The following is an 18,741-nucleotide window of genomic DNA, read 5'->3' as shown; positions in this document are numbered from 1 at the left end:
CGAATGTTTTTGATTCCTTTTCGTAGCTTGACTAGCACATTCATTGCTTCGATCTCTTGCTCCTCCAAAGCGCATTCTGCGTTTACCTCGAAGGTTGCATTGACATCAACTTCGTCACTTTCGTCCTCGGCATCACTATCACCAGTATTGTCGCACAACGTTGGACCTAGGCCCCAACGTAGGATGTCTTGGACCGCCAAGTTCAGCACATGGCCAAGGCATGGGATATGGTGCTGGTCTGCATGGAATGACCTAATACAGATGGTATTGTATAAGCTCATGAACCGATATTGCTAAATATTTCAAATTCGCATTTATACTCTCAATACTTACCATCCACTGTCAACAGCGTGGTACTCAACGATCTGAGCCATCTTCTTCATATTTGAAGCATTATCCGTCGTGATAGTAAATAGTTTGGGCCCTAGACCGAACTCATTCAAGACACGGATAAAAGCATTGGCAAGATTTTCTGCTGAATGGGGCCCCTCCAGTGGTACAAAGCTGAGGATGACTTCATGCATGGTCCAAGTCGATGGGGAAATCCAGTGGCCAGTAACAGAAAGGAAAGCATCATTGTAGGGGCTGGTCCAACCATTAAGTGTGCATGAAATTGCAGGAATCTTGTTCAATATGGTGCGTAACTTAGTTTTGTACAGGCCGTACTCCTCTTTGGTCTAAAGGTAATAAATGGGGCATTAAAAATATAATTTTTTGTCTGTATTGTGCATGGAAAAAATGTATCTAATATTTACCTTATTCGCAATTGTATCAGCACTTGGGAGCTGCACCATTTTCGTGGCAGATGCAGATTGTGCAATCTCCAAAAGTTCCTGCAAATCGTTGTTCTCAGCCAAGGTAAATGGCAGTTTGCTTTTTACGATGAACCTGACGAAGGCCTTCAGAAATTGCTCGGGTGTGAATACACGGGCACGCTTCGTCTAGACAAAGGAATCAAGGGGACCATAAGAACACTTGCTTCTGGTGTGGGGGCCGCACTCCCTAGTGATACTATGGACCTTGTTCAAATGCTTAATCAATCCGGACATATTGCTTTACTCGGCAGCGAAAGTTTTGGTGCAATTTCCCACTAAGGCAACAGATGCGCAGCTTACCGTCCTTGTCATCATAGCGCTTACCGAAGCTATACTTAAATACCCAACTGGATCCCTTGCCTTGCGATTGGTTAACTGATACAGAAATAGACTCGGAATCAGAGTTGGCACCGCTGCCATCAATGTCTTCATCAGTAAGCGATATAGTATCAACTGACATGGCGGAAGGCACACGAGAAAAGGTTGGGGTTTGGATAAGAGTTTCTTGTGCCTTAATAGAAAAATATTATAGAGATCAATACATGTTTGAGATTTGCAATAGAGTTCACCACAACACGACATAACACGACACAACACAAACCAATTGCATAGTGATATTTACCCCATCATGAAGAGCAGCACAGACATCGCGGGAAGAAGAACCAATTTGATAAACCATGATTGAAATGTAGGAAGGCAACAGAGTTTTGAGGTAGAGTAGTATGTTAAGTGTACGGTAGATACAAGGATCGATGCTTCAAAAATAAACGCCTTTATATATTTCTCAAATGATGCCGCTGATGTCATTTATTGGACTTCTGATGGATGGATCCTTACAGATGATATCATCGACTTGTAGTTTACTCAACTCAATTCTTCCGACAAAGCAAAACGATGATGATATCATATAAGCTCATCCTGAAAAAGGAATTCTGCTTCAGCTAGTGGAATATGTGATGACAACTATATCATCCATTTTATCCATAAGGCAACTGTTTATCATGTGTGCGAACATATAAATGAATGATCTGGATGTACTTCATTTGTAAATTCCTTACTATTGATTCGATCGCTTAATTTGACGTAATTGGAAAAGAAATGATCGGACAAGAAAAAATACACTCATTTCCTTTGTTACTTCTTCTGACGGCAGCTTGCTTTCTCCGCCCATGACGCGAGTCATTACTTGTTCTTCTACTTTGCTACCCACAATGCATTTTTCTCTATGACGTACTACTTTACTAGATTTAGCATGGCTTCTCGATCAGTTGTATCAAGTTTGTGCATTCCATCTGAGATTGCGCATCCTGGGGCCCATAACAGAATTATCTTACTGTTCGCCCTTCGCCTTTTATGAGACACTATACACACGTAGAGTCGCAGTAGCTGTATGTATTGCCAGTTGCGGTTTACTTTCTCCATATTACGATAATGTATTTTATCGTACGGTAAGAGGAGTTTTCTTAAGTAAAATGAGTGGCTATAAATCAATTATCACTGCGAGGTTTTCCTTTTTAGGAGGATTTATCACCCTAGGTTCTCCTTTTTGAGAACAAGCAAGATTTGCTGCAACTTTTATTCAATCAAATATCCAAGTTGATGCTGGCATTCACACTTTAATTTGACAATGCAGCAACAACACCATAGACAACTTCACCAATGCACTCACCATTTGCATTGGTGGCATCGAATCTTATTACTGTTCTATTTGTCACACTCGATACTGGACTTTGCTGTGTCACATTTTGATTGTTGTTACATCGAGATCCTTATTGGCGCCAGTTGCTACCACAACGGCGAGATCCTTGACATGCTTCAGGGGACCTTATACACATCGCATCAAGATCTATAGGCACCACACCATACGAACGTAGATACTCAGGCATGGTATGCTGTTGTTGTTGTGCATATAGCTGGTGCATTAATTGTTCTTGTGGGTGTGCCTGTATGGTCGGTGCAGCTGCATAGTTAGTAGTTTCATTCAGGATGGTCTGGCTTTGTTGTTGTGCGGCTTCAACTGCCAATGCCAGACACATCGATTCATTGGTAGAGGTTAGGAGGCATGTCATGATTTACAACTGAATGACTAGATGCAGGCCATTCTGAGAACGATCCAAGGCCTCTTCATCTAGCATCGTAGGGACCGATGACTATGCCATTTGAAACTGTAAGACATCTAATGTCACTGTACTCGACTGCACCAGTGTAGCCAATTGATCATGCACCAGCTGGAGATGATTGGGGGGGGGAGGCTGAAAGTGGCTAAGAGACGTTTCTTGAATCCTCTCCAATTGTCGATGTCTGCTCTTTGTTCCTGCTGTTTCCACCAAGTTTCTGTTTCGCTACATAAAAGTGTTGTAGCATAAGCAACCTATTGGTGCTCTGGTAGTGTCGTCATCTCGAGGTACGGTTCCACCATGCATACCCAACCAATTACAGTATCTAGACTGCAGTCGCCATCATATGTGTCGAGTTTACATATGTGAGCTCAAAAGACTGGAGCTGCATCTTGTCTGCTTTGGTTCTCCAGCAGGTTTCTTAATGCCTGGAGAATAGCTGCTGTAGGTTCATTTGCCATTCTGTTTTCGCTAAGTTTGCAGCTTAGTTTTTTTAATGCTGTTTTTTGCCTAATACAACCATATTCTTCTGCTACCAATTGTTGAGTCGCTTTTTGGTAGGTGGATCTGTAGCCAATGAGAAAGAATAAGAGCAAACGATAATCAGAGGATAGAGGGTTGTTAAAAGATACTTTTTATTGCTAGTGATAGCGTGGCTATTTATAACCTTTTTCTAATAAAGTGCCTCAGCGCTTGCCATATGATACAACTATATAATACGATACAATTATGAACCATGACCAGCTCCAGTCCATACCCACCAAGTAAGCATGATCAACCAAGTTGACAATGATTTTGGCGACTACCTTATAATAATAAATTCTATTGATATTCAAAAAAAATACACTTTTATCTTGCTGGCATTTTCTTCGTTCAATAATGAGATAGAGTAAATATGTTTTTAATTATAATTATGCTGAAAATATAGCATGGATGGCATTATGTTTTAACCTAGCAAACATTTGCCATGCCTTTTCTTATCCCATATTATTCTAACACAATTACTATGTCGTGATTCATCTCACTATGTTACGCGATGCAGCCGTGCTTTGTCCTATCTCATCTTTTCCTTATTACTTCCATAAAAACCTTTTTGTGTTACCAAATTCGTATATTACGAAAAATAATCATTAATGATGGGCAAAAAAAATATAAAACCCTCTCTTCAATGCACTGCCAAAGTAAATCCATCTGCCAGGCTTAGTGCAATACAGCTGGAGTTAGGAAGTCTACTCACCGAATAGCATGAGGGGTGTAGTATCTAACATTGTCATATTCATTCTACTGTTAGCGGTTTTGGTAGTATAATGAGTAGCTAACCAATCGCTATGCACCCATCCTTTGAAAGATAGCTCATCCTTTAGAAGGTGATTAAATACATAATCGTTTTCGCAGGCATAGGTCTCGTTCATACTGGTATAGGAACACATAACAGTGCCCACACCAGCTTCCACTGACCGCGCGAATGGCCATAAGTATACTTTGTACAAAGTACGGTCGTCAACAATAACAGAGTGCTATTTAGACAGAAGTAGACAATGATTTGATGTCATATACTGTGAGAATTTACACACTTGCAAAGGGCATACATACCATCATTCAGCTAGTCTCTTGTTCATTGACAATAAAATGCTTAGCAGCAGTGATCTACAAAGTAAAGCCAGATATAAAGCAATTTGTTGCATATTTCTTTGGGGCTTTTGATACGGACACCACCACCCTCTGACCCTTGCGGACACCCCCTTTTATTTTTAATCCTCATCAGGCTACACACATCCCATAAATATATACTTATGGGGGTGTCTGCAAGGTTATGTATACCTAAGTGTTTTGTTCTTCTATTTCCTAAACTATATAATAGGATAGCCATAAATCAAAGTGATGAAAATATAATGTTTCCTTAAGGTAAGGAGTAAATCTGATCAAACATCGCTATTTAACTCATACCAGAGTATACCAAATAACATTAAAATAAAGAGAGGACAGTAGTGTTCGAGAAAACAGGAAATTACTATACAGGAAGTAGTAGAATCATTACTCTAACGCCACTTTGCTTTATGCAGGTTATCAATATTACCTATTGATCAGTATGCCTTTATACACATCGAGTTGATAATTGGCCAGTCCATCATGATACTGCGTCCTTTTGTATCGATGGTAGCCTAATGATTGTTATTGAGTTGCTGCATAATGATGGGGAGAGGATTCTTGTTGTCAGACGATGGACGTTGCATTGGCAAAAATAGAGATGGCTCATAAGCGCATTCGTCAGAGTCTGGCCTTTTCGTATCATTGTCTGGATAAATTGCAACAGACCATTGATAAGTGTCTGCAGCGATCTGTGCAAAGTCAGGCGCAAGAAAGCAATAATTGGATGGGCACGACTTCCGGGGATCATGGAGCATCAAGTGCATAAGACAATGATGTTTCAATGAGCTGTAAATTCTCACGCATAAATACATATTGCTGCTGATATATATCCTTGTTTATCTTGAAGCACTCCAGCTTCTGTAACTTGACTAACATAAAAGCCTCTTGATTGCCGTGTACATGATGTGCAATTGTGCAGAAGCCACAGAAGCCATCGGACATAATGTCGACAGTTGTTTCAATGAACTTGCGAGGGATGGTTGTATGAACGAAGAACTTCAGCTTGAGTAGAAAATCTTTTTTGAATCTGCAGCAAATATCACTACGGGAAAATTATCCCCAAAAAAGTTCCAGTATATACCGATTTATCTCCAGACTGACTTACCTCTAAAATTTTAGACTTTTGGAGATAAATCGTTATAGAGATAAATCGGTATAAACTGGAACTTTTTGGAGATTTGGATCCGACCTGAATCTATAGACTGTAGTACATTATATATATATATATATATTCTTACAGTATGTGGTATGCGACATAACATAGATTTATTTTACTAACAATATTGATACTTTAGGATATTTTTTTTAAGCTTTTTTATTTACAAAAGAACGCTTAATATGCCTAACAACAACAACTCTCTATAGAACAGTATCTGCTATATTTTACAACTTCACTCTTTTTTTTTTCTTTTTGGTTCCTAGATGGATTTATTCCTTCTTCATGCCTCCTCTAAATCTCTCTTCAGTGTAGAAACTGTCTTAAGATACTTTTGCTGGCAATATCTGTCATCATTCGTTGGTTTCTTGCCACCAGTTTCTTTGATAGCAGAATATTTTTATTATCGCTGCTATCGTCCGAACCAGTGTCAGCTATTGTCCGGGATAGTAGTGCTGACATCGTCTGTGTCACTGTTGGTCTCACTAGCTTCATCATTGTCATTACTGCTGGCCACTTAGTCTTCATTATCGCTGCTGGCAACTTCACTGTCGTTGTCATCTTCATCGTCGCTGCTACTGTACATTATGTTATCATCAGCGGCATCTACATCATCTCTTTCACTATCTACAGCTACGATTGCACTTGCATCGCCTTTGTCTCACTCCTCTTTAGTAAAATTGTACTAGTAGGCTACCTGGTACACTTCATCGAATACATTTCTTTCACAATTGTTAATGAAAAGCATTAGAAATTGGTCTTGCAATCTATGAAACATTCTCACTGCTCATGCTTGACTCTGAAGGCTGATCATCAGAAGGTGCTGACGCAGCTCCATCTGTCGCTTTTGCCTTGATGGTCGTCCAATGCTAAGACAGCATTAAGCATGTGCCCCAATGGCGGATGAACTTGTCAAACGGGAACATCTCCTCGACTTCATCTTCCAGTTTCTTGTAAAGCTGCTTGCTATGCGCTTTGACTATAGGGTCAGACCATTCGATGGACGCATCGAGATTATGTGCTGCCTACTCGCATATCACGCTAGTATAGATGAATCTGATGTGCTTTTTTCTGGCCTTCATGTCATTTGCGGTCACAGGAGGAATGTCAAGTTCGGCTATATGCTGAATTATCAATTCCTGATAGATTTCCCAGCTAAATGGTCGTTTTCGTGTCTCAGTTTTGCCATCTTTGCCCATGATATCATGTTTTTGATGATGCTACACGCTTGGTATAAAGTGTGACTGCTCGCTCAAAGCGTGCTGCTGTATGGATCCCTGGCTTGCTCCGGTCTCTATAACGAAATAAGACGACGGGATTCGCTGATTGTTAGACAGCGTGCTTGATCATTCTCTTCATCGCCTTGACATCTCTTTCTAGGTTCGTTACTGTAGGGGAAGCATTGAGTAGCGACTTCCGATACTCTTTCAACAGCTTCATCGGTTTGGCTTTATCAGAGAAGGGTGTTGAGTCACCATTTGGCGAGCTTAAAGTAAAAAAGTGAAGAAAAGGAGAATACAGCTTCTTAGTCATCCCAATATGCTTTCTATCTATACTTAGCTCATAAAAAATATTGAAAAAAGTAGACAAAATCACAAATTGTATACTTTTTGAAGATGTTTTTGTAATCCAGAGTAAGAAGAAGTAGATGAGTATCTATGCCACTGTTACCCCAAGAACCACCCATAACAAATAAACCAAACATACAAAAGAACCACACACCAAGCGGCAATCAGAATACAATACGTAACTACTGCAGCAACTCTACAACTCTCTTGCACCTCCAAATTATCAAAAGGAACAACTATAAATAGAACGAACCCTTTACCTTGTAAAGATTCGATGAACAGCTTGTTGAATAAGAGCATTACCGCAGCATCTGCAGTAACAGCAAGTCACCGCAGCATTGGCGTTGCGCAGCAACTGCAGCATGAATTATCTTAGACATTATTAAATAACCAGAAAGATATAAATACTCCATTATTTTTATTTGAATAAAGACATTGAATTTTTACCTCCCACTTTTGACTTAACTTTTCAAGTATTGTTTTCAATTACTTAAGACCTAAACACGGCTTGTTTTATCTTACATATTGTTTATTGCTCATAACTGAAGCTAAATAAACTCTTCTATTAAGACCAGACGTAACATTCCTGCTCTTATTTCTCATTTACTTGGACAGACGTAGCATTCCTGATCCTTATTTCTCATTCATTTTGGACAGACATAACATCCCTGATCCTCATTTCTACCCACTGAGCTTAATCAAGACATCAGCTCACTACCATTTACACCCTTGGACATAAACCATACACATTTTTACTTTACTTTACACTCATATCACTTCACAACCCGTCTGTAATAAGCGATATTATTACTGGTGCTCACTACAAAACATACACTTAAACCGTTACGCAACTACCTGGAATACTCCTAATTCACCGTAACACCACTTTACAAAATCTAATATCTAATAAGAATTAGTCCTGATTTAAGGATGCTGTATACGAGGAGACATCGATTGTATTGACTCAATAAAAGGTTAATTTTATAATTTTCGATTTATAGATGTTCTGGATGTTTTTTGGAGATATATCGACAATCTAGATTTATTGAATGGCAGCTGGATGTTTTTCAGAGACAATTTTCCCATAGTGATAGTTTATCAACTTAGTTTATCTATAAATCTATGATAGCTGCAAAGTATTTGTTAGCTAGAATTTATTAGGAGAGCACGTACCTTTTGTTCATGCTTTCAAGGAAGTTCATCTCTGGATCCTTTCTTTTCCCTTGTTGAGGAGAAATGTAGATGTTATCATCCTCTCTGTTGCTGCCTTTGGAGAGTTCCTCTGACTCATGGGCATTTCTTCTCTGAAAGCGTTGCTGGCTATCCTTTTCATCGAGTTCGAACTTTGACAGTAATCGTGCATTTTTTGTGTTAGCAGGGCGTCCTTTCGTCTTCACATTGCTTGGTAATTCGATGTTGCTAATGTCGATACCTATTGTATATTCGTCGATACTACTAAGTAAATCAGACTTTTGCTGATGCGACTGCAAATTGTAGAGTACATCATGCAGCTTCTGCAGTACCATGTTCTGTTGCTCTAATACAATTGCTTCAGGAGTATACACCTTTTGGAAGCTATCTGTGGATAAATAGCTTTTATATTAGAATATAAGGTATATTACAGGCACATAGTACAATCACAGTATTACTATAGCAGAATGTTATACCTCTGTTATATTCCAAACGTCATCGATCAGGGATATCCGACAAGCTTATACTGAACCCTTTCGTGTGATATTATGTTGACACAGCAGTCCATAGCTTAGTGTGGTACCACACCAGCAGTCTTAAGAGTCAAGTTGGTATTTATTGCAGTTATCCCAAGCTCGTTTGAGCTCCCTTCGGAGTCGATCCAAAGCAGAAAACTAAGTAGCGCCAAAGAGCTCTTGCATCGCAGCCATGGCTTCTTCCGCTCCCTCTTACGAAATGCCAGACCATGGCTCTGGCACTCAACCACCCCCTTCCCCTCAACATCAACCACTTTCTGTGCCTCGCCTCTCATATGCGCGAGTGGCACAAAAGCATCGACAATCATTGATGCGCCGCGAATAAGAAACTATCATCACACCTGATGATACCGATGCACAGAAAACGACCAAAATCATTTACTCGAACATCTACCGAGTGGGTGGCTCCCCTGCGTCCGCGATGAGTGTTTTCTTCGATCTGAGCAGTCGCACCGAGCTACTGGGCAAGCTGCTGACCTTTATTGCTCGCAAATTCGCCTTCAATTGCAGGGGGCAACCAGTATGCGAAGGACCTCGCATGCTCGTCGAACTGTTTTTTGAAGCCGACAAAGAAATCTAGGAGGCTCTTGCAACAGGTGTAACTTTTAAAAACGGCGTAGTCATCAAGCTGTGTCTCACTCTCTCTTCTGATGCGAAAGTTACTAAGGTGCGTTTATCCAAACTGCCTTATATGAATCCGACAAAGCTACTTGAAGGTATCACTAGTAGCATGAACGTTTATGGCCGAGTGCTGGACTGTGGCATATACCGTGACGCTACCTCCAGCTTATTTATGGGAAATGGTTTTGCTGTGCTCGATCGCCAAGTCATTGAAAATGCTCAGCCTTTTAGCGATATGTCGCACATAATTTCGTGGCTTACTACTGACGATTATTTCTATGCAACATGGGCTGCCATGCCGTTACACTGTGCTAGGTGCCACAAGCCAGATCATCATGTCTGCCTATGCCCATCGAACCCTCGCAACTACCGCACTTGTTGGACGTGTGGTAAAGTAGGCCACATATCCGTGAATTGCCCAGAAGGTCAAGACCATGTTCAAGGCACCAAAGGCGCTAACGCGTCTAAGAGACGTAGAGTTCGTAACAGTACCAATCAGGGACTCTCCACACCAGGAACAGCAGGCCTTAACAGCCATTCGCTTGTTGTGACACCAAGTACTGAGGAGGCCAACACGAGTAAGGAAACTTCCACGAGCCACGTTGAAACACAAGGAACGCTGGTTTCGACAGGAAAGCCACCAGACGACGACGATAATGACTTTGATACCTCAGATGATTGCCGCTCCTCCACATCCAGCATAATGACTGACGATATCGAGATGGCCATTGCACGACAGCTTGAAACCGATGATACCACCGATCGTCCAACTGCCACTCTCGAATCCGTGGCTACAGCACTCACTTCAGTCTTCGCTGAGAAAGAGACTGCACCCGCCAGCTTCCAACACGTCCTAAAATTGGCTGAAAACACCGAACTGTCTCCAGACTGGCACTACAGCTACCTGCTCACAGATGGAAACCGCACTCACCTGATGCGACTTCCTAAAGAAGAACAACAGCTCGCTGCTATGATACTGCGCCTCTGCTTCCCAGACGTAGAAAACCCTCCAGCCCTAGAAGAAGAAAGTGAAGGCGAACCAATCCGTACCCAGAGTGGCTGACGTGTCAAACTGACTGAAAAAGCTAAACACAGTGCGACTAGGTCATCATCCAACCACACGGAGATGACCCCCAAAAATACATATCAAAATTAATTATTATCATGATATCCGACAATATTCTCAAAGTGTGCTCTTTAAATTGCAACAGTCTTCGAAAAACCAACAACGCTGCCGCTCGGTCCTTGCTTATTCGCTACCTACGGCAGCTACAACCACACTTTCTCTCACTACAAGAAACCAACGCCTCCACCGAGGACATTGCTCACTCCTTCGACACCCAATTTCAACCTGCTGCTAGTCTTTGGACGACTAGTTGTGGCCTTATATCACTTTCATCAGATATATCACTCACAAAAATCGATATCGATCTAGCGGACAACACTGACTGCATCATTTTCGCCTACATACAATCATCAACAAACACCTTTACATCTTTCTACTTTCTCGTCATCTACGCACCCACAACATCGTCACTATGGGAACGACATGTCTTCTATGAAACAGTATTGGCCTTACCAATCTTCAACTCCTCCGACAGCCCATATGCTAATCGCCTTATCATCGCTGGCGATTTTAATTACAATTATCACCGAGCCGAACATCAAAATCGAGTACCATCTGCATGGCGCGCTCTACTCCAAACCAACTTTATAGATTGTATCACGGACAGGGAAGCGGCATCACCTTTGCCCACCTTCTGTCACAGTGATCTGTATCATTCCACATTAGATTTTATCTTTGCAACACATACATTACATCCAAATCTCGCACGAGCTGATGTTCAAAAACTCTTTAGAGCCTGGACAGACCATAGTTTGCTGACAGCTTTCATCCATCTCGGCGACTCTCCACGAGGAAAAGGCTATTGGCGTGGTAATCCCAACTTTACTCAGATCAAAGAATTCCGTCAAGATCTGGCTGCAATGTTGACCAACTTCCGTCCCCACTTACGCGACCCTGAGCCGCTTCAGCAACAATGGGACTAACTAAAGACTGAGCTGAAGACTTTTATGCAACAGTTCGGCCGTAAGCGAGCAAATTGGCGAGTTCAACAACTCAAAGCCCTACAACAAAAACGCAATCGACTGCTTCGGACCAATCCACCCCCAGGCATCCTTACTATCCAACTACCGAGGGTAGAACGCCAGATTGATATACTCCAACAAGAAATGGTAGATACCGCTGCACTTCGCGCCAATATACACTGGTGCGAATAAGGGGAAGTATCCGCTGGGTATTTGAAGCGTACGGCGACAACTCGATAAGCCCAACGTCTTATCAATGCACTTCAACACCCTCACACTAGTGTCCTCGCCACCAGCACCAGTGATATCTAAGAGGCGGCCAAGGCCTTTTACCACGACCTGTATACCGCTGATCCAGTGAATCCAGATTCTATGGCCTACCTCACTGACGCTATTCCCGCAACATGTACCATCAGTCACGACGATTGCAAGATGCTCACTTCAGAACTCACCATCGACGATCTAGTCAAGGGTGCTAAGCGTGCACCGAGTAACAGTAGCCCCGGTTTGGATGGCCTCCCTTATACGATCTAGTATTTGGTATTTCAACATCCTGAATACCAAGCATTAGCCTGTTCGATCTACAATGCCCCGCTCAAGGAGGGCGTTTACCCCGACTCTTGGTGCGCCACCTCTGTTACCCTCCTTGCTAAGAAGGGCGACCTGACGTCGTTACACAACTAGCGACCGATCTCCCTGATTAATACAGATGCAAAAATATTCACTCGGCTATTGAACGTGCGCCTTATTCAAGCGGCTGATCCAGTCATCAATTTATTCCAAACTGAATTCTTGCCTGGCCGGTTCATAGCCACCAATGATATGTTGGTTAAACTGGCAATAGAACAAGCGCGCGCAGATCCATCAAGCAATCACATCGCTTTACTATTAGATGCCGAAAAATCCTACGATCGTGTTAATCCTCAGTATCTCCGCGAAGTCTTGGCCCACTTTGGTTTTCCTGATATGATTATCCATTCGATTTGCAACTTATTTTTCTCAACAAATATTCATCTTAACATAAATGGCCATCTGACAGCACCGTTTACACAAGAAAGAGGACTACGACAAGGCGATCCACTGTCTCCTATCCTATTTAACCTTGCACCAGAACCTCTGCTTCGCCGCATCATCTACGATTAGTCCTTCCGCAGCTACCAACCAGTGTATAGCCCAACTACCACCAGCATCCCGCCACCCGACCCCCTCAAAGTGTTAGCATATGCCGATGATGTTTGTGTTTTCCTAGCGACACCATAGGATCTGGACCGCTTACGTCTCCACCTGCATCACTACCAAACCGCATCTAATGCACGCATGAATACCCACAAAACGCAAGCCATTTCTTTGTGTGGCCGACCGCTACCATCATGGACACCTATCCTTGAGGCTGCTGGATACCCACCATGCCACACGCACGCTGATGACCACCCTGTGATCTATTTGGGTTATCCAATCGCTTCATCTGCCAATCAACTACAAGTCTTTCTCGAAGAGATCCTAATCAAGATCCGTGCAGCTTTTCAGCTCCATTCACATCGCCAGCAATCGATCCGTGGGCATGCGACTATACTTAACTCGTTGATATTATCCAAACTGTGGGATATGCTCCACCTCGTTGGCGCCGCACCCTCCACATTTTTCCGGAAGCTTCGCTCTATCTGTGGCAAGTTCCTCATGACTCGCATGTTTCCTCGCATCAATTTTGAAAAACTCTGCCAACCGCGTTCTCACAGAGGTGTTGGAATATTAGATCTGGTTCTACAACAGTCGGCTTTACAACTACAGTAATTAGACCCTATCTTTGCCATTAACTCTGGATCAGCGTCTTACATCACGACTTGTCTATGGCACCATCTTACGTGTTCTGCAAAAGCACCCATCGATCCTTAGTTTGCCTTGGTTTTTCCCAGTCTTCGCGGTTCTGACTCCAAAGACTCTGGCACTATTGGTTATTTGCTCTATCGCGTGGTAGATCAAACTTCCGATCGACTGGATGTCTTCGAGCCTATCGGCTGCTTCGGTGCTTCAGCTACCGCTTAACACTATTATTTGGGCACCAGTGCAAGGTAATCCTCCGCCCCGTCGTCCAGGCTTTCAATCTATGCACGTTTCTGATCTCTTTGTCTTTGACCCTGCATTGGGATATCTACGACGTCGCACTGCCGAGGATGGTATCATCCGCCGCATCCTTACCACCTGCTTTTTCAATGACTTGGCTCAGGGTCGCATCTACTTCATTGCCGGTTTTGCTCGCCTTTGCCTTCCACCACACTTCTCAAACAATGGACACTCTGGTTGCCTAGGACTCGTCGCTTGTCTAGTACACTGCCAGAATGGAGCACGAAAAAATACTGATTAATATGTGCACCACCAACCCATACGACCACTGCGATCACTGCCAAACAATGGCGTACCTTCTGGAACTGGCAAATGGAACACACAGCGCACAACGTATGGTATCGCGCCATCCATGTAACTCTACCAACGTCTGCTTGTCTACACCGTTTCAATGTTACCCATGCCGAGTCACCAATCTACCGTCTATGCCATTCATCAATCGACTCTATCGATCATTTTCTCGTCCGCTGTCCCACAAAGTATCAAGTTTGGCAAATTACCTGGGGCCGCCTTCGTCACGCCGACCCTGAGCCCAACTCGCTCTTATCCCTCTTGCACCAGCTCACCATGCCTGAAGCTCATGAATCATCAACCTCACGCACTATCGACACCTCAACTCTTATGGCCTGTATTCTCCAGGCAATATGGGCCGCTTATTGGTGGTTCGTTTTTCTTAATGAACCATTTACACCATTGATGGTTGTCACGAGGGTGTTCTCTCTACTCTTCCGTTTTCAACCTTTAACTTGTTAATCTATTATTACTCTTGTATATACTCACTCAAAAAAAACAAAAAAAAACCCTATCATCACCATTTCACTATCTTTATCTATACATCTACAACACTACCCCATCCACTAGTTCTTAGCTGATCGGCACACTCTACATTTTCTGTCCTGTTCATTCAATTGTTTCGCACCCAGCCCACCACTATCCCAGATACGCGGGACTGCAAATAAATTATATTTATTTTGAGGGTATCACTCCCTCCTTACAAAAAAAAACATGGCTCTTCCCGATATTGATCCGCCACGTGGCAATGGCCCAGACAACAACTCACCAATAAAACCGCTTGAAGTCCCTCGACTTTCGTATGCTCGCACTGTTCAAAGGCACCGCCAGTCTTTGATGAAAATTGAGAGCGAAACCCGCCTTACGCCGGACGATTCAGACGCACAAAAAACTACTCGCATTATTACCTCCAACATCTACCGAGCGGGAGGTTCCCCTGCTTCGGCAAACAGTGTCTTCTTTGACCTCAGTAGCCGTACTGAGCCCTTAGCCAAGTTGTTGAAACGTATCGCCCAGCACTTCCCCAACAACTGCGGTGGCCAACCAGTTCGTGAAGGCCCTAGAGTCCTTGTTGAACTTTTTTTTGAACACGCCGCAGACCTTCAGCACGCCCTCGATGAAGGCATAAGCTTTTTAAACAACATCATCATCAAACCTTGCCGCGCACTATCATCTGATGCCCAAATCACCAAAGTGCGCCTCTCGCAGCTACCTTACAGGAGCCCAGACAAGTTGGTTCACGGAATTCTCCAAAGCCTCAGCCTTTATGGGCGAGTCTTAGATTGTGGCATCTACCGCGATGCTCAGTCTGGTCTCTATATGGGTACAGGCTTCGCTGTGCTGGACCGCCAACCTATCGTAGACGAACAGACTTTTAGTCCCATTATGCATGTATCCCTTGGTGCACCAGCAAAGACAGCTTTTATGCCACTTGGGCGGCCATGGCATTACACTGCGCTTGCTGCTATAAGGAAGGACATCATGAACTGCCCTCAGAATCCCCGCAATCACCGCACCTGTTGGTCTTGCGGTGAAATTGGCCACTTGTCGTACCTGTGTCACAACAAAAAGATCTCCGGTCGTGCAACTCGTGGCGCCACTATCAAGAAGCGTAGAAAAACGAACAACCCAACAAGTCCCACGACAGCACCAGAAGTCTCACCAACCACCAAGCCATTGGACCACAACCGTACCCAGAGGAAACACACACAACAATCGACAACCATGACGAGTTGACTTTCCCAGATCCAGAACCAGCTCGAGACGACGCTAGTGGCGACGACGAATCTTCCGACGCGATGGAGACTGACACTGACTCCGTCGTGGAAGAGTTGGAAAACGAAGAAAGTGCAGCCCCAGCCCCTGTGGACGCGGAGGCCATACAAGAAGCCTATGAAGAATTTCTCGAAGAACGCAACAACAAACCCGCCATGTACGAAACGATGAAAACCGCCTTTGCGAACCGACAACTAGCCACAGACTTTTGGAGCCAAACATTCCCTATGATGACTACTACCACCCGGCATTCCATTACTACGACTTTGGAAGTAGCCGACCAATAAGTGCTGGCGGCCCTCCTCGAAGGACGATTTGCGCACCATATAGCAACACAGAGAGCAGTAACTGGCGACACTCCGCTCCGTCCGTCGCCCGCCTTCGACACTTCAGATTCAGATCCAAAAACACCAAGCTACCACACAAAGAGCGGCCGCCTCGTGAAACCGTCTCCGAAAGCTCTCAGTGGTAACACAGGGTTGTCATCTCATTGAAGAGACGACCCAAGATTATGTATCCATCAATATATTATGATACCCAATAATATTCTGAAATTATGCTCTCTCAACTGTAACAGTCTTCGAAAAACCAACAACTCTGGCGCTCGATCGTCGCTCATGCGCTATCTGCGTCACCAACACCCATATCTTCTCACTCTCCATGAAACCGGAGCTGGCTCAACATCAATTCAGCAATCTTTCGACCAACAACTCCTCGTCTCCTCCAGCTCGTGGACTCAACACTGCAGACTCCTAGCCTTCTCGCCCGACATCATCATCGCAACCATCCCTATTGATCTTGGCGCCAACATTTCCTGCATCATTTATGCCAAAATTCAATCCGCGACATCATCTTTCCTCGACTTGTATATTCTCGTAGTCTATGGACCCACGACTTCCTCTATTCGAGCGTGACACACTTATTACACCGCTTTAAGCAATTCAACAATTTTCTCTGACATCCCTGACTGACTTATCATCGCTGGGGATTTTAACTACAACTACTATCTTGCCACTCACCGCCACTGCGTCCCAGCATCCTGGCAAGCCATGCTTTACACCCACTACGTCGATTGTATCACGGAATTGGGTGAGGGCCTGCCCCTTCCTACATTCTGCCGAGGTGATCTGTATTAGTCTACGCTGAATTTCATATTTTCCTCCCCTGAGCTACGTCCGCAACTGTCTAAAGCTGAAGTACAACACTTACCCTTAGAATGGTCAGACCATGCTCTCCTTTCCGCGCATATTCACCTAGGTGACTGCAATAGAGGCAAAAGTTACTGGCGCGGCAATCTTGATTTTACCTACATTAAACAATTTCGGCAAGAGCTGGCCTCCTGGCTCTCCCAAGTATTCCCCTTACTGTCTTCACATGGATTACCCCAAGCACAATGGGACTTCCTAAAAGGGGAACTTCGCAAATTTATGTAGCGTTTTGGCTGTCAGCGCGAGGATTGGTGGAAGCAGCAGCATAAAGCCTTACAAAGGAAACGAAACAAGCTTATCGGGTCCAACCCTCCGCCCAGCATATTGGCAGCTCACCTTGCCCGAGTCGAACTTCAGCTTGACCTCATCCAAAAAGAAATTGTTGACAATGCGGCGCTCAAGTCTAATTTACGTTGGCGAGAGCAAGGGGAAGTATCTGCTGGATACCTGAAACGCACTGCTACTACTAGACAGACTCAACGCCTTCTTCTGTCCATTCAGCACCCACAAACTAACGTATTACTACAAGAACCATCCGACATTCATGAAGCTGCTCGTTTCTTTTATCAGGACCTGTATTCCGCCGCTCCGATGGACTTACGCGCACATGATAGCCTCTTAGCATCGATTCCTCCCTCTTGTCGAGTCTCTGCTGCCTCTTGTGACATGCTGCTAGAGGAATTCGGTATCGAGGACCTGCAACTTGGTGCGAAACGTGCCCCAGCGAAAAGCAGCCCTGGTCTCGATGGCCTCCCCTACGAACTCTGGTATTTGGTCCTCCAACACCCCCAGTACAAGGTTCTTACGTGTGAGGTATACAATACCGCCCTTCAAGGCTCCTGTTTCCTTCCATCGTGGACCGCAACGTGTGTCGCGCTGTTGCCCAAGAAAGGAGACTTAACCTCCCTGCGTAACTGGCGTTTGATTGCCTTGATTAACACCGATGCTAAGATCTTCACTCGGCTATTGAATTCGCGCCTCATACAAGCGGCAGACAAGCTCATCAACCTGTTCCAGGCGTGTTTTATGCCTGGCCGATTCATAGCTGACAATGGTATGCTGGTTAAACTTATCATGGAACAAGAACGCAATAATATAGCACCATCTGGACTGGGGCTTTTACTAGATCAGGAGAAAGCCTATGACCGTATCTATCCGGTTTATCTTGAACGTACCTTGCTGCATTTTGGCTTTCCACCTAGTCTGGTCTCATCAATTGTCACCCTCTTTTTCACAACCAACATCACACTCAACATCAATGGTAACCTAACAGCTCCAATACACAGCGCCGCAGGCTTCGACAAGGAGATCTATTGTCCCCAGTGCTTTTCAATCTTGCAATCGAACCTCTGTTGCGCAGCATCATGCAAGATGAGTCCTTTGAAGGCATCCAGCCCCAATATGTCTCATCTTATACTCGCGTGCCTCCCCCAGCTCCCCTCAAAGTTCTGGCATATGCAGACGATGTTTTTGTGTTTCTCCGTTCCCCCTCGGACCTGCAACGACTACGGATTCACCTGGACCAATACCAAGCAGCTTCTAATGCTCGACTGAATACACACAAGTCTCAAGCCATCTCGCTTTCCGGTGCACTGGTGCCACA

The 18,741-nt window shown here is 44.0% G+C and overlaps 2 protein-coding genes across 2 annotated transcripts; one reads left to right on the top strand and one right to left on the bottom strand.

Annotated features, from left to right (window-relative positions):
• Window positions 1-2,553: 2,553 nt before the first annotated feature.
• BDB00DRAFT_874283 (uncharacterized protein) lies at window positions 2,554-2,884 on the bottom strand (the record flags this gene model as incomplete). Its single annotated transcript, XM_053127209.1, has 2 exons — window positions 2,554-2,639; window positions 2,686-2,884. 2 exons carry the CDS (start codon window positions 2,882-2,884, stop codon window positions 2,554-2,556), a joined length of 285 nt encoding a protein of 94 aa, XP_052977814.1.
• Window positions 2,885-4,561: 1,677 nt separating this feature from the next.
• On the top strand, window positions 4,562-8,346 carry BDB00DRAFT_789532 (uncharacterized protein; the record flags this gene model as incomplete). Its single annotated transcript, XM_053120880.1, has 5 exons — window positions 4,562-4,586; window positions 6,167-6,412; window positions 6,885-6,969; window positions 7,119-7,230; window positions 8,308-8,346. The coding sequence occupies 5 exons, from the start codon at window positions 4,562-4,564 to the stop codon at window positions 8,344-8,346; spliced, it is 507 nt and encodes a 168-aa protein (XP_052977813.1).
• Window positions 8,347-18,741: the final 10,395 nt, after the last annotated feature.

The sequence above is a fragment of the Zychaea mexicana genome (assembly GCF_025766255.1).
Source record: "Zychaea mexicana strain RSA 1403 chromosome Unknown BDB00scaffold_57, whole genome shotgun sequence".
NCBI classification, from domain to species: Eukaryota; Fungi; Mucoromycota; class Mucoromycetes; order Mucorales; family Lichtheimiaceae; genus Zychaea; species Zychaea mexicana.
The sequence above is the reverse complement of the archived record's forward strand: the minus strand, read 5'-3'. Positions and strand labels throughout refer to the sequence as shown.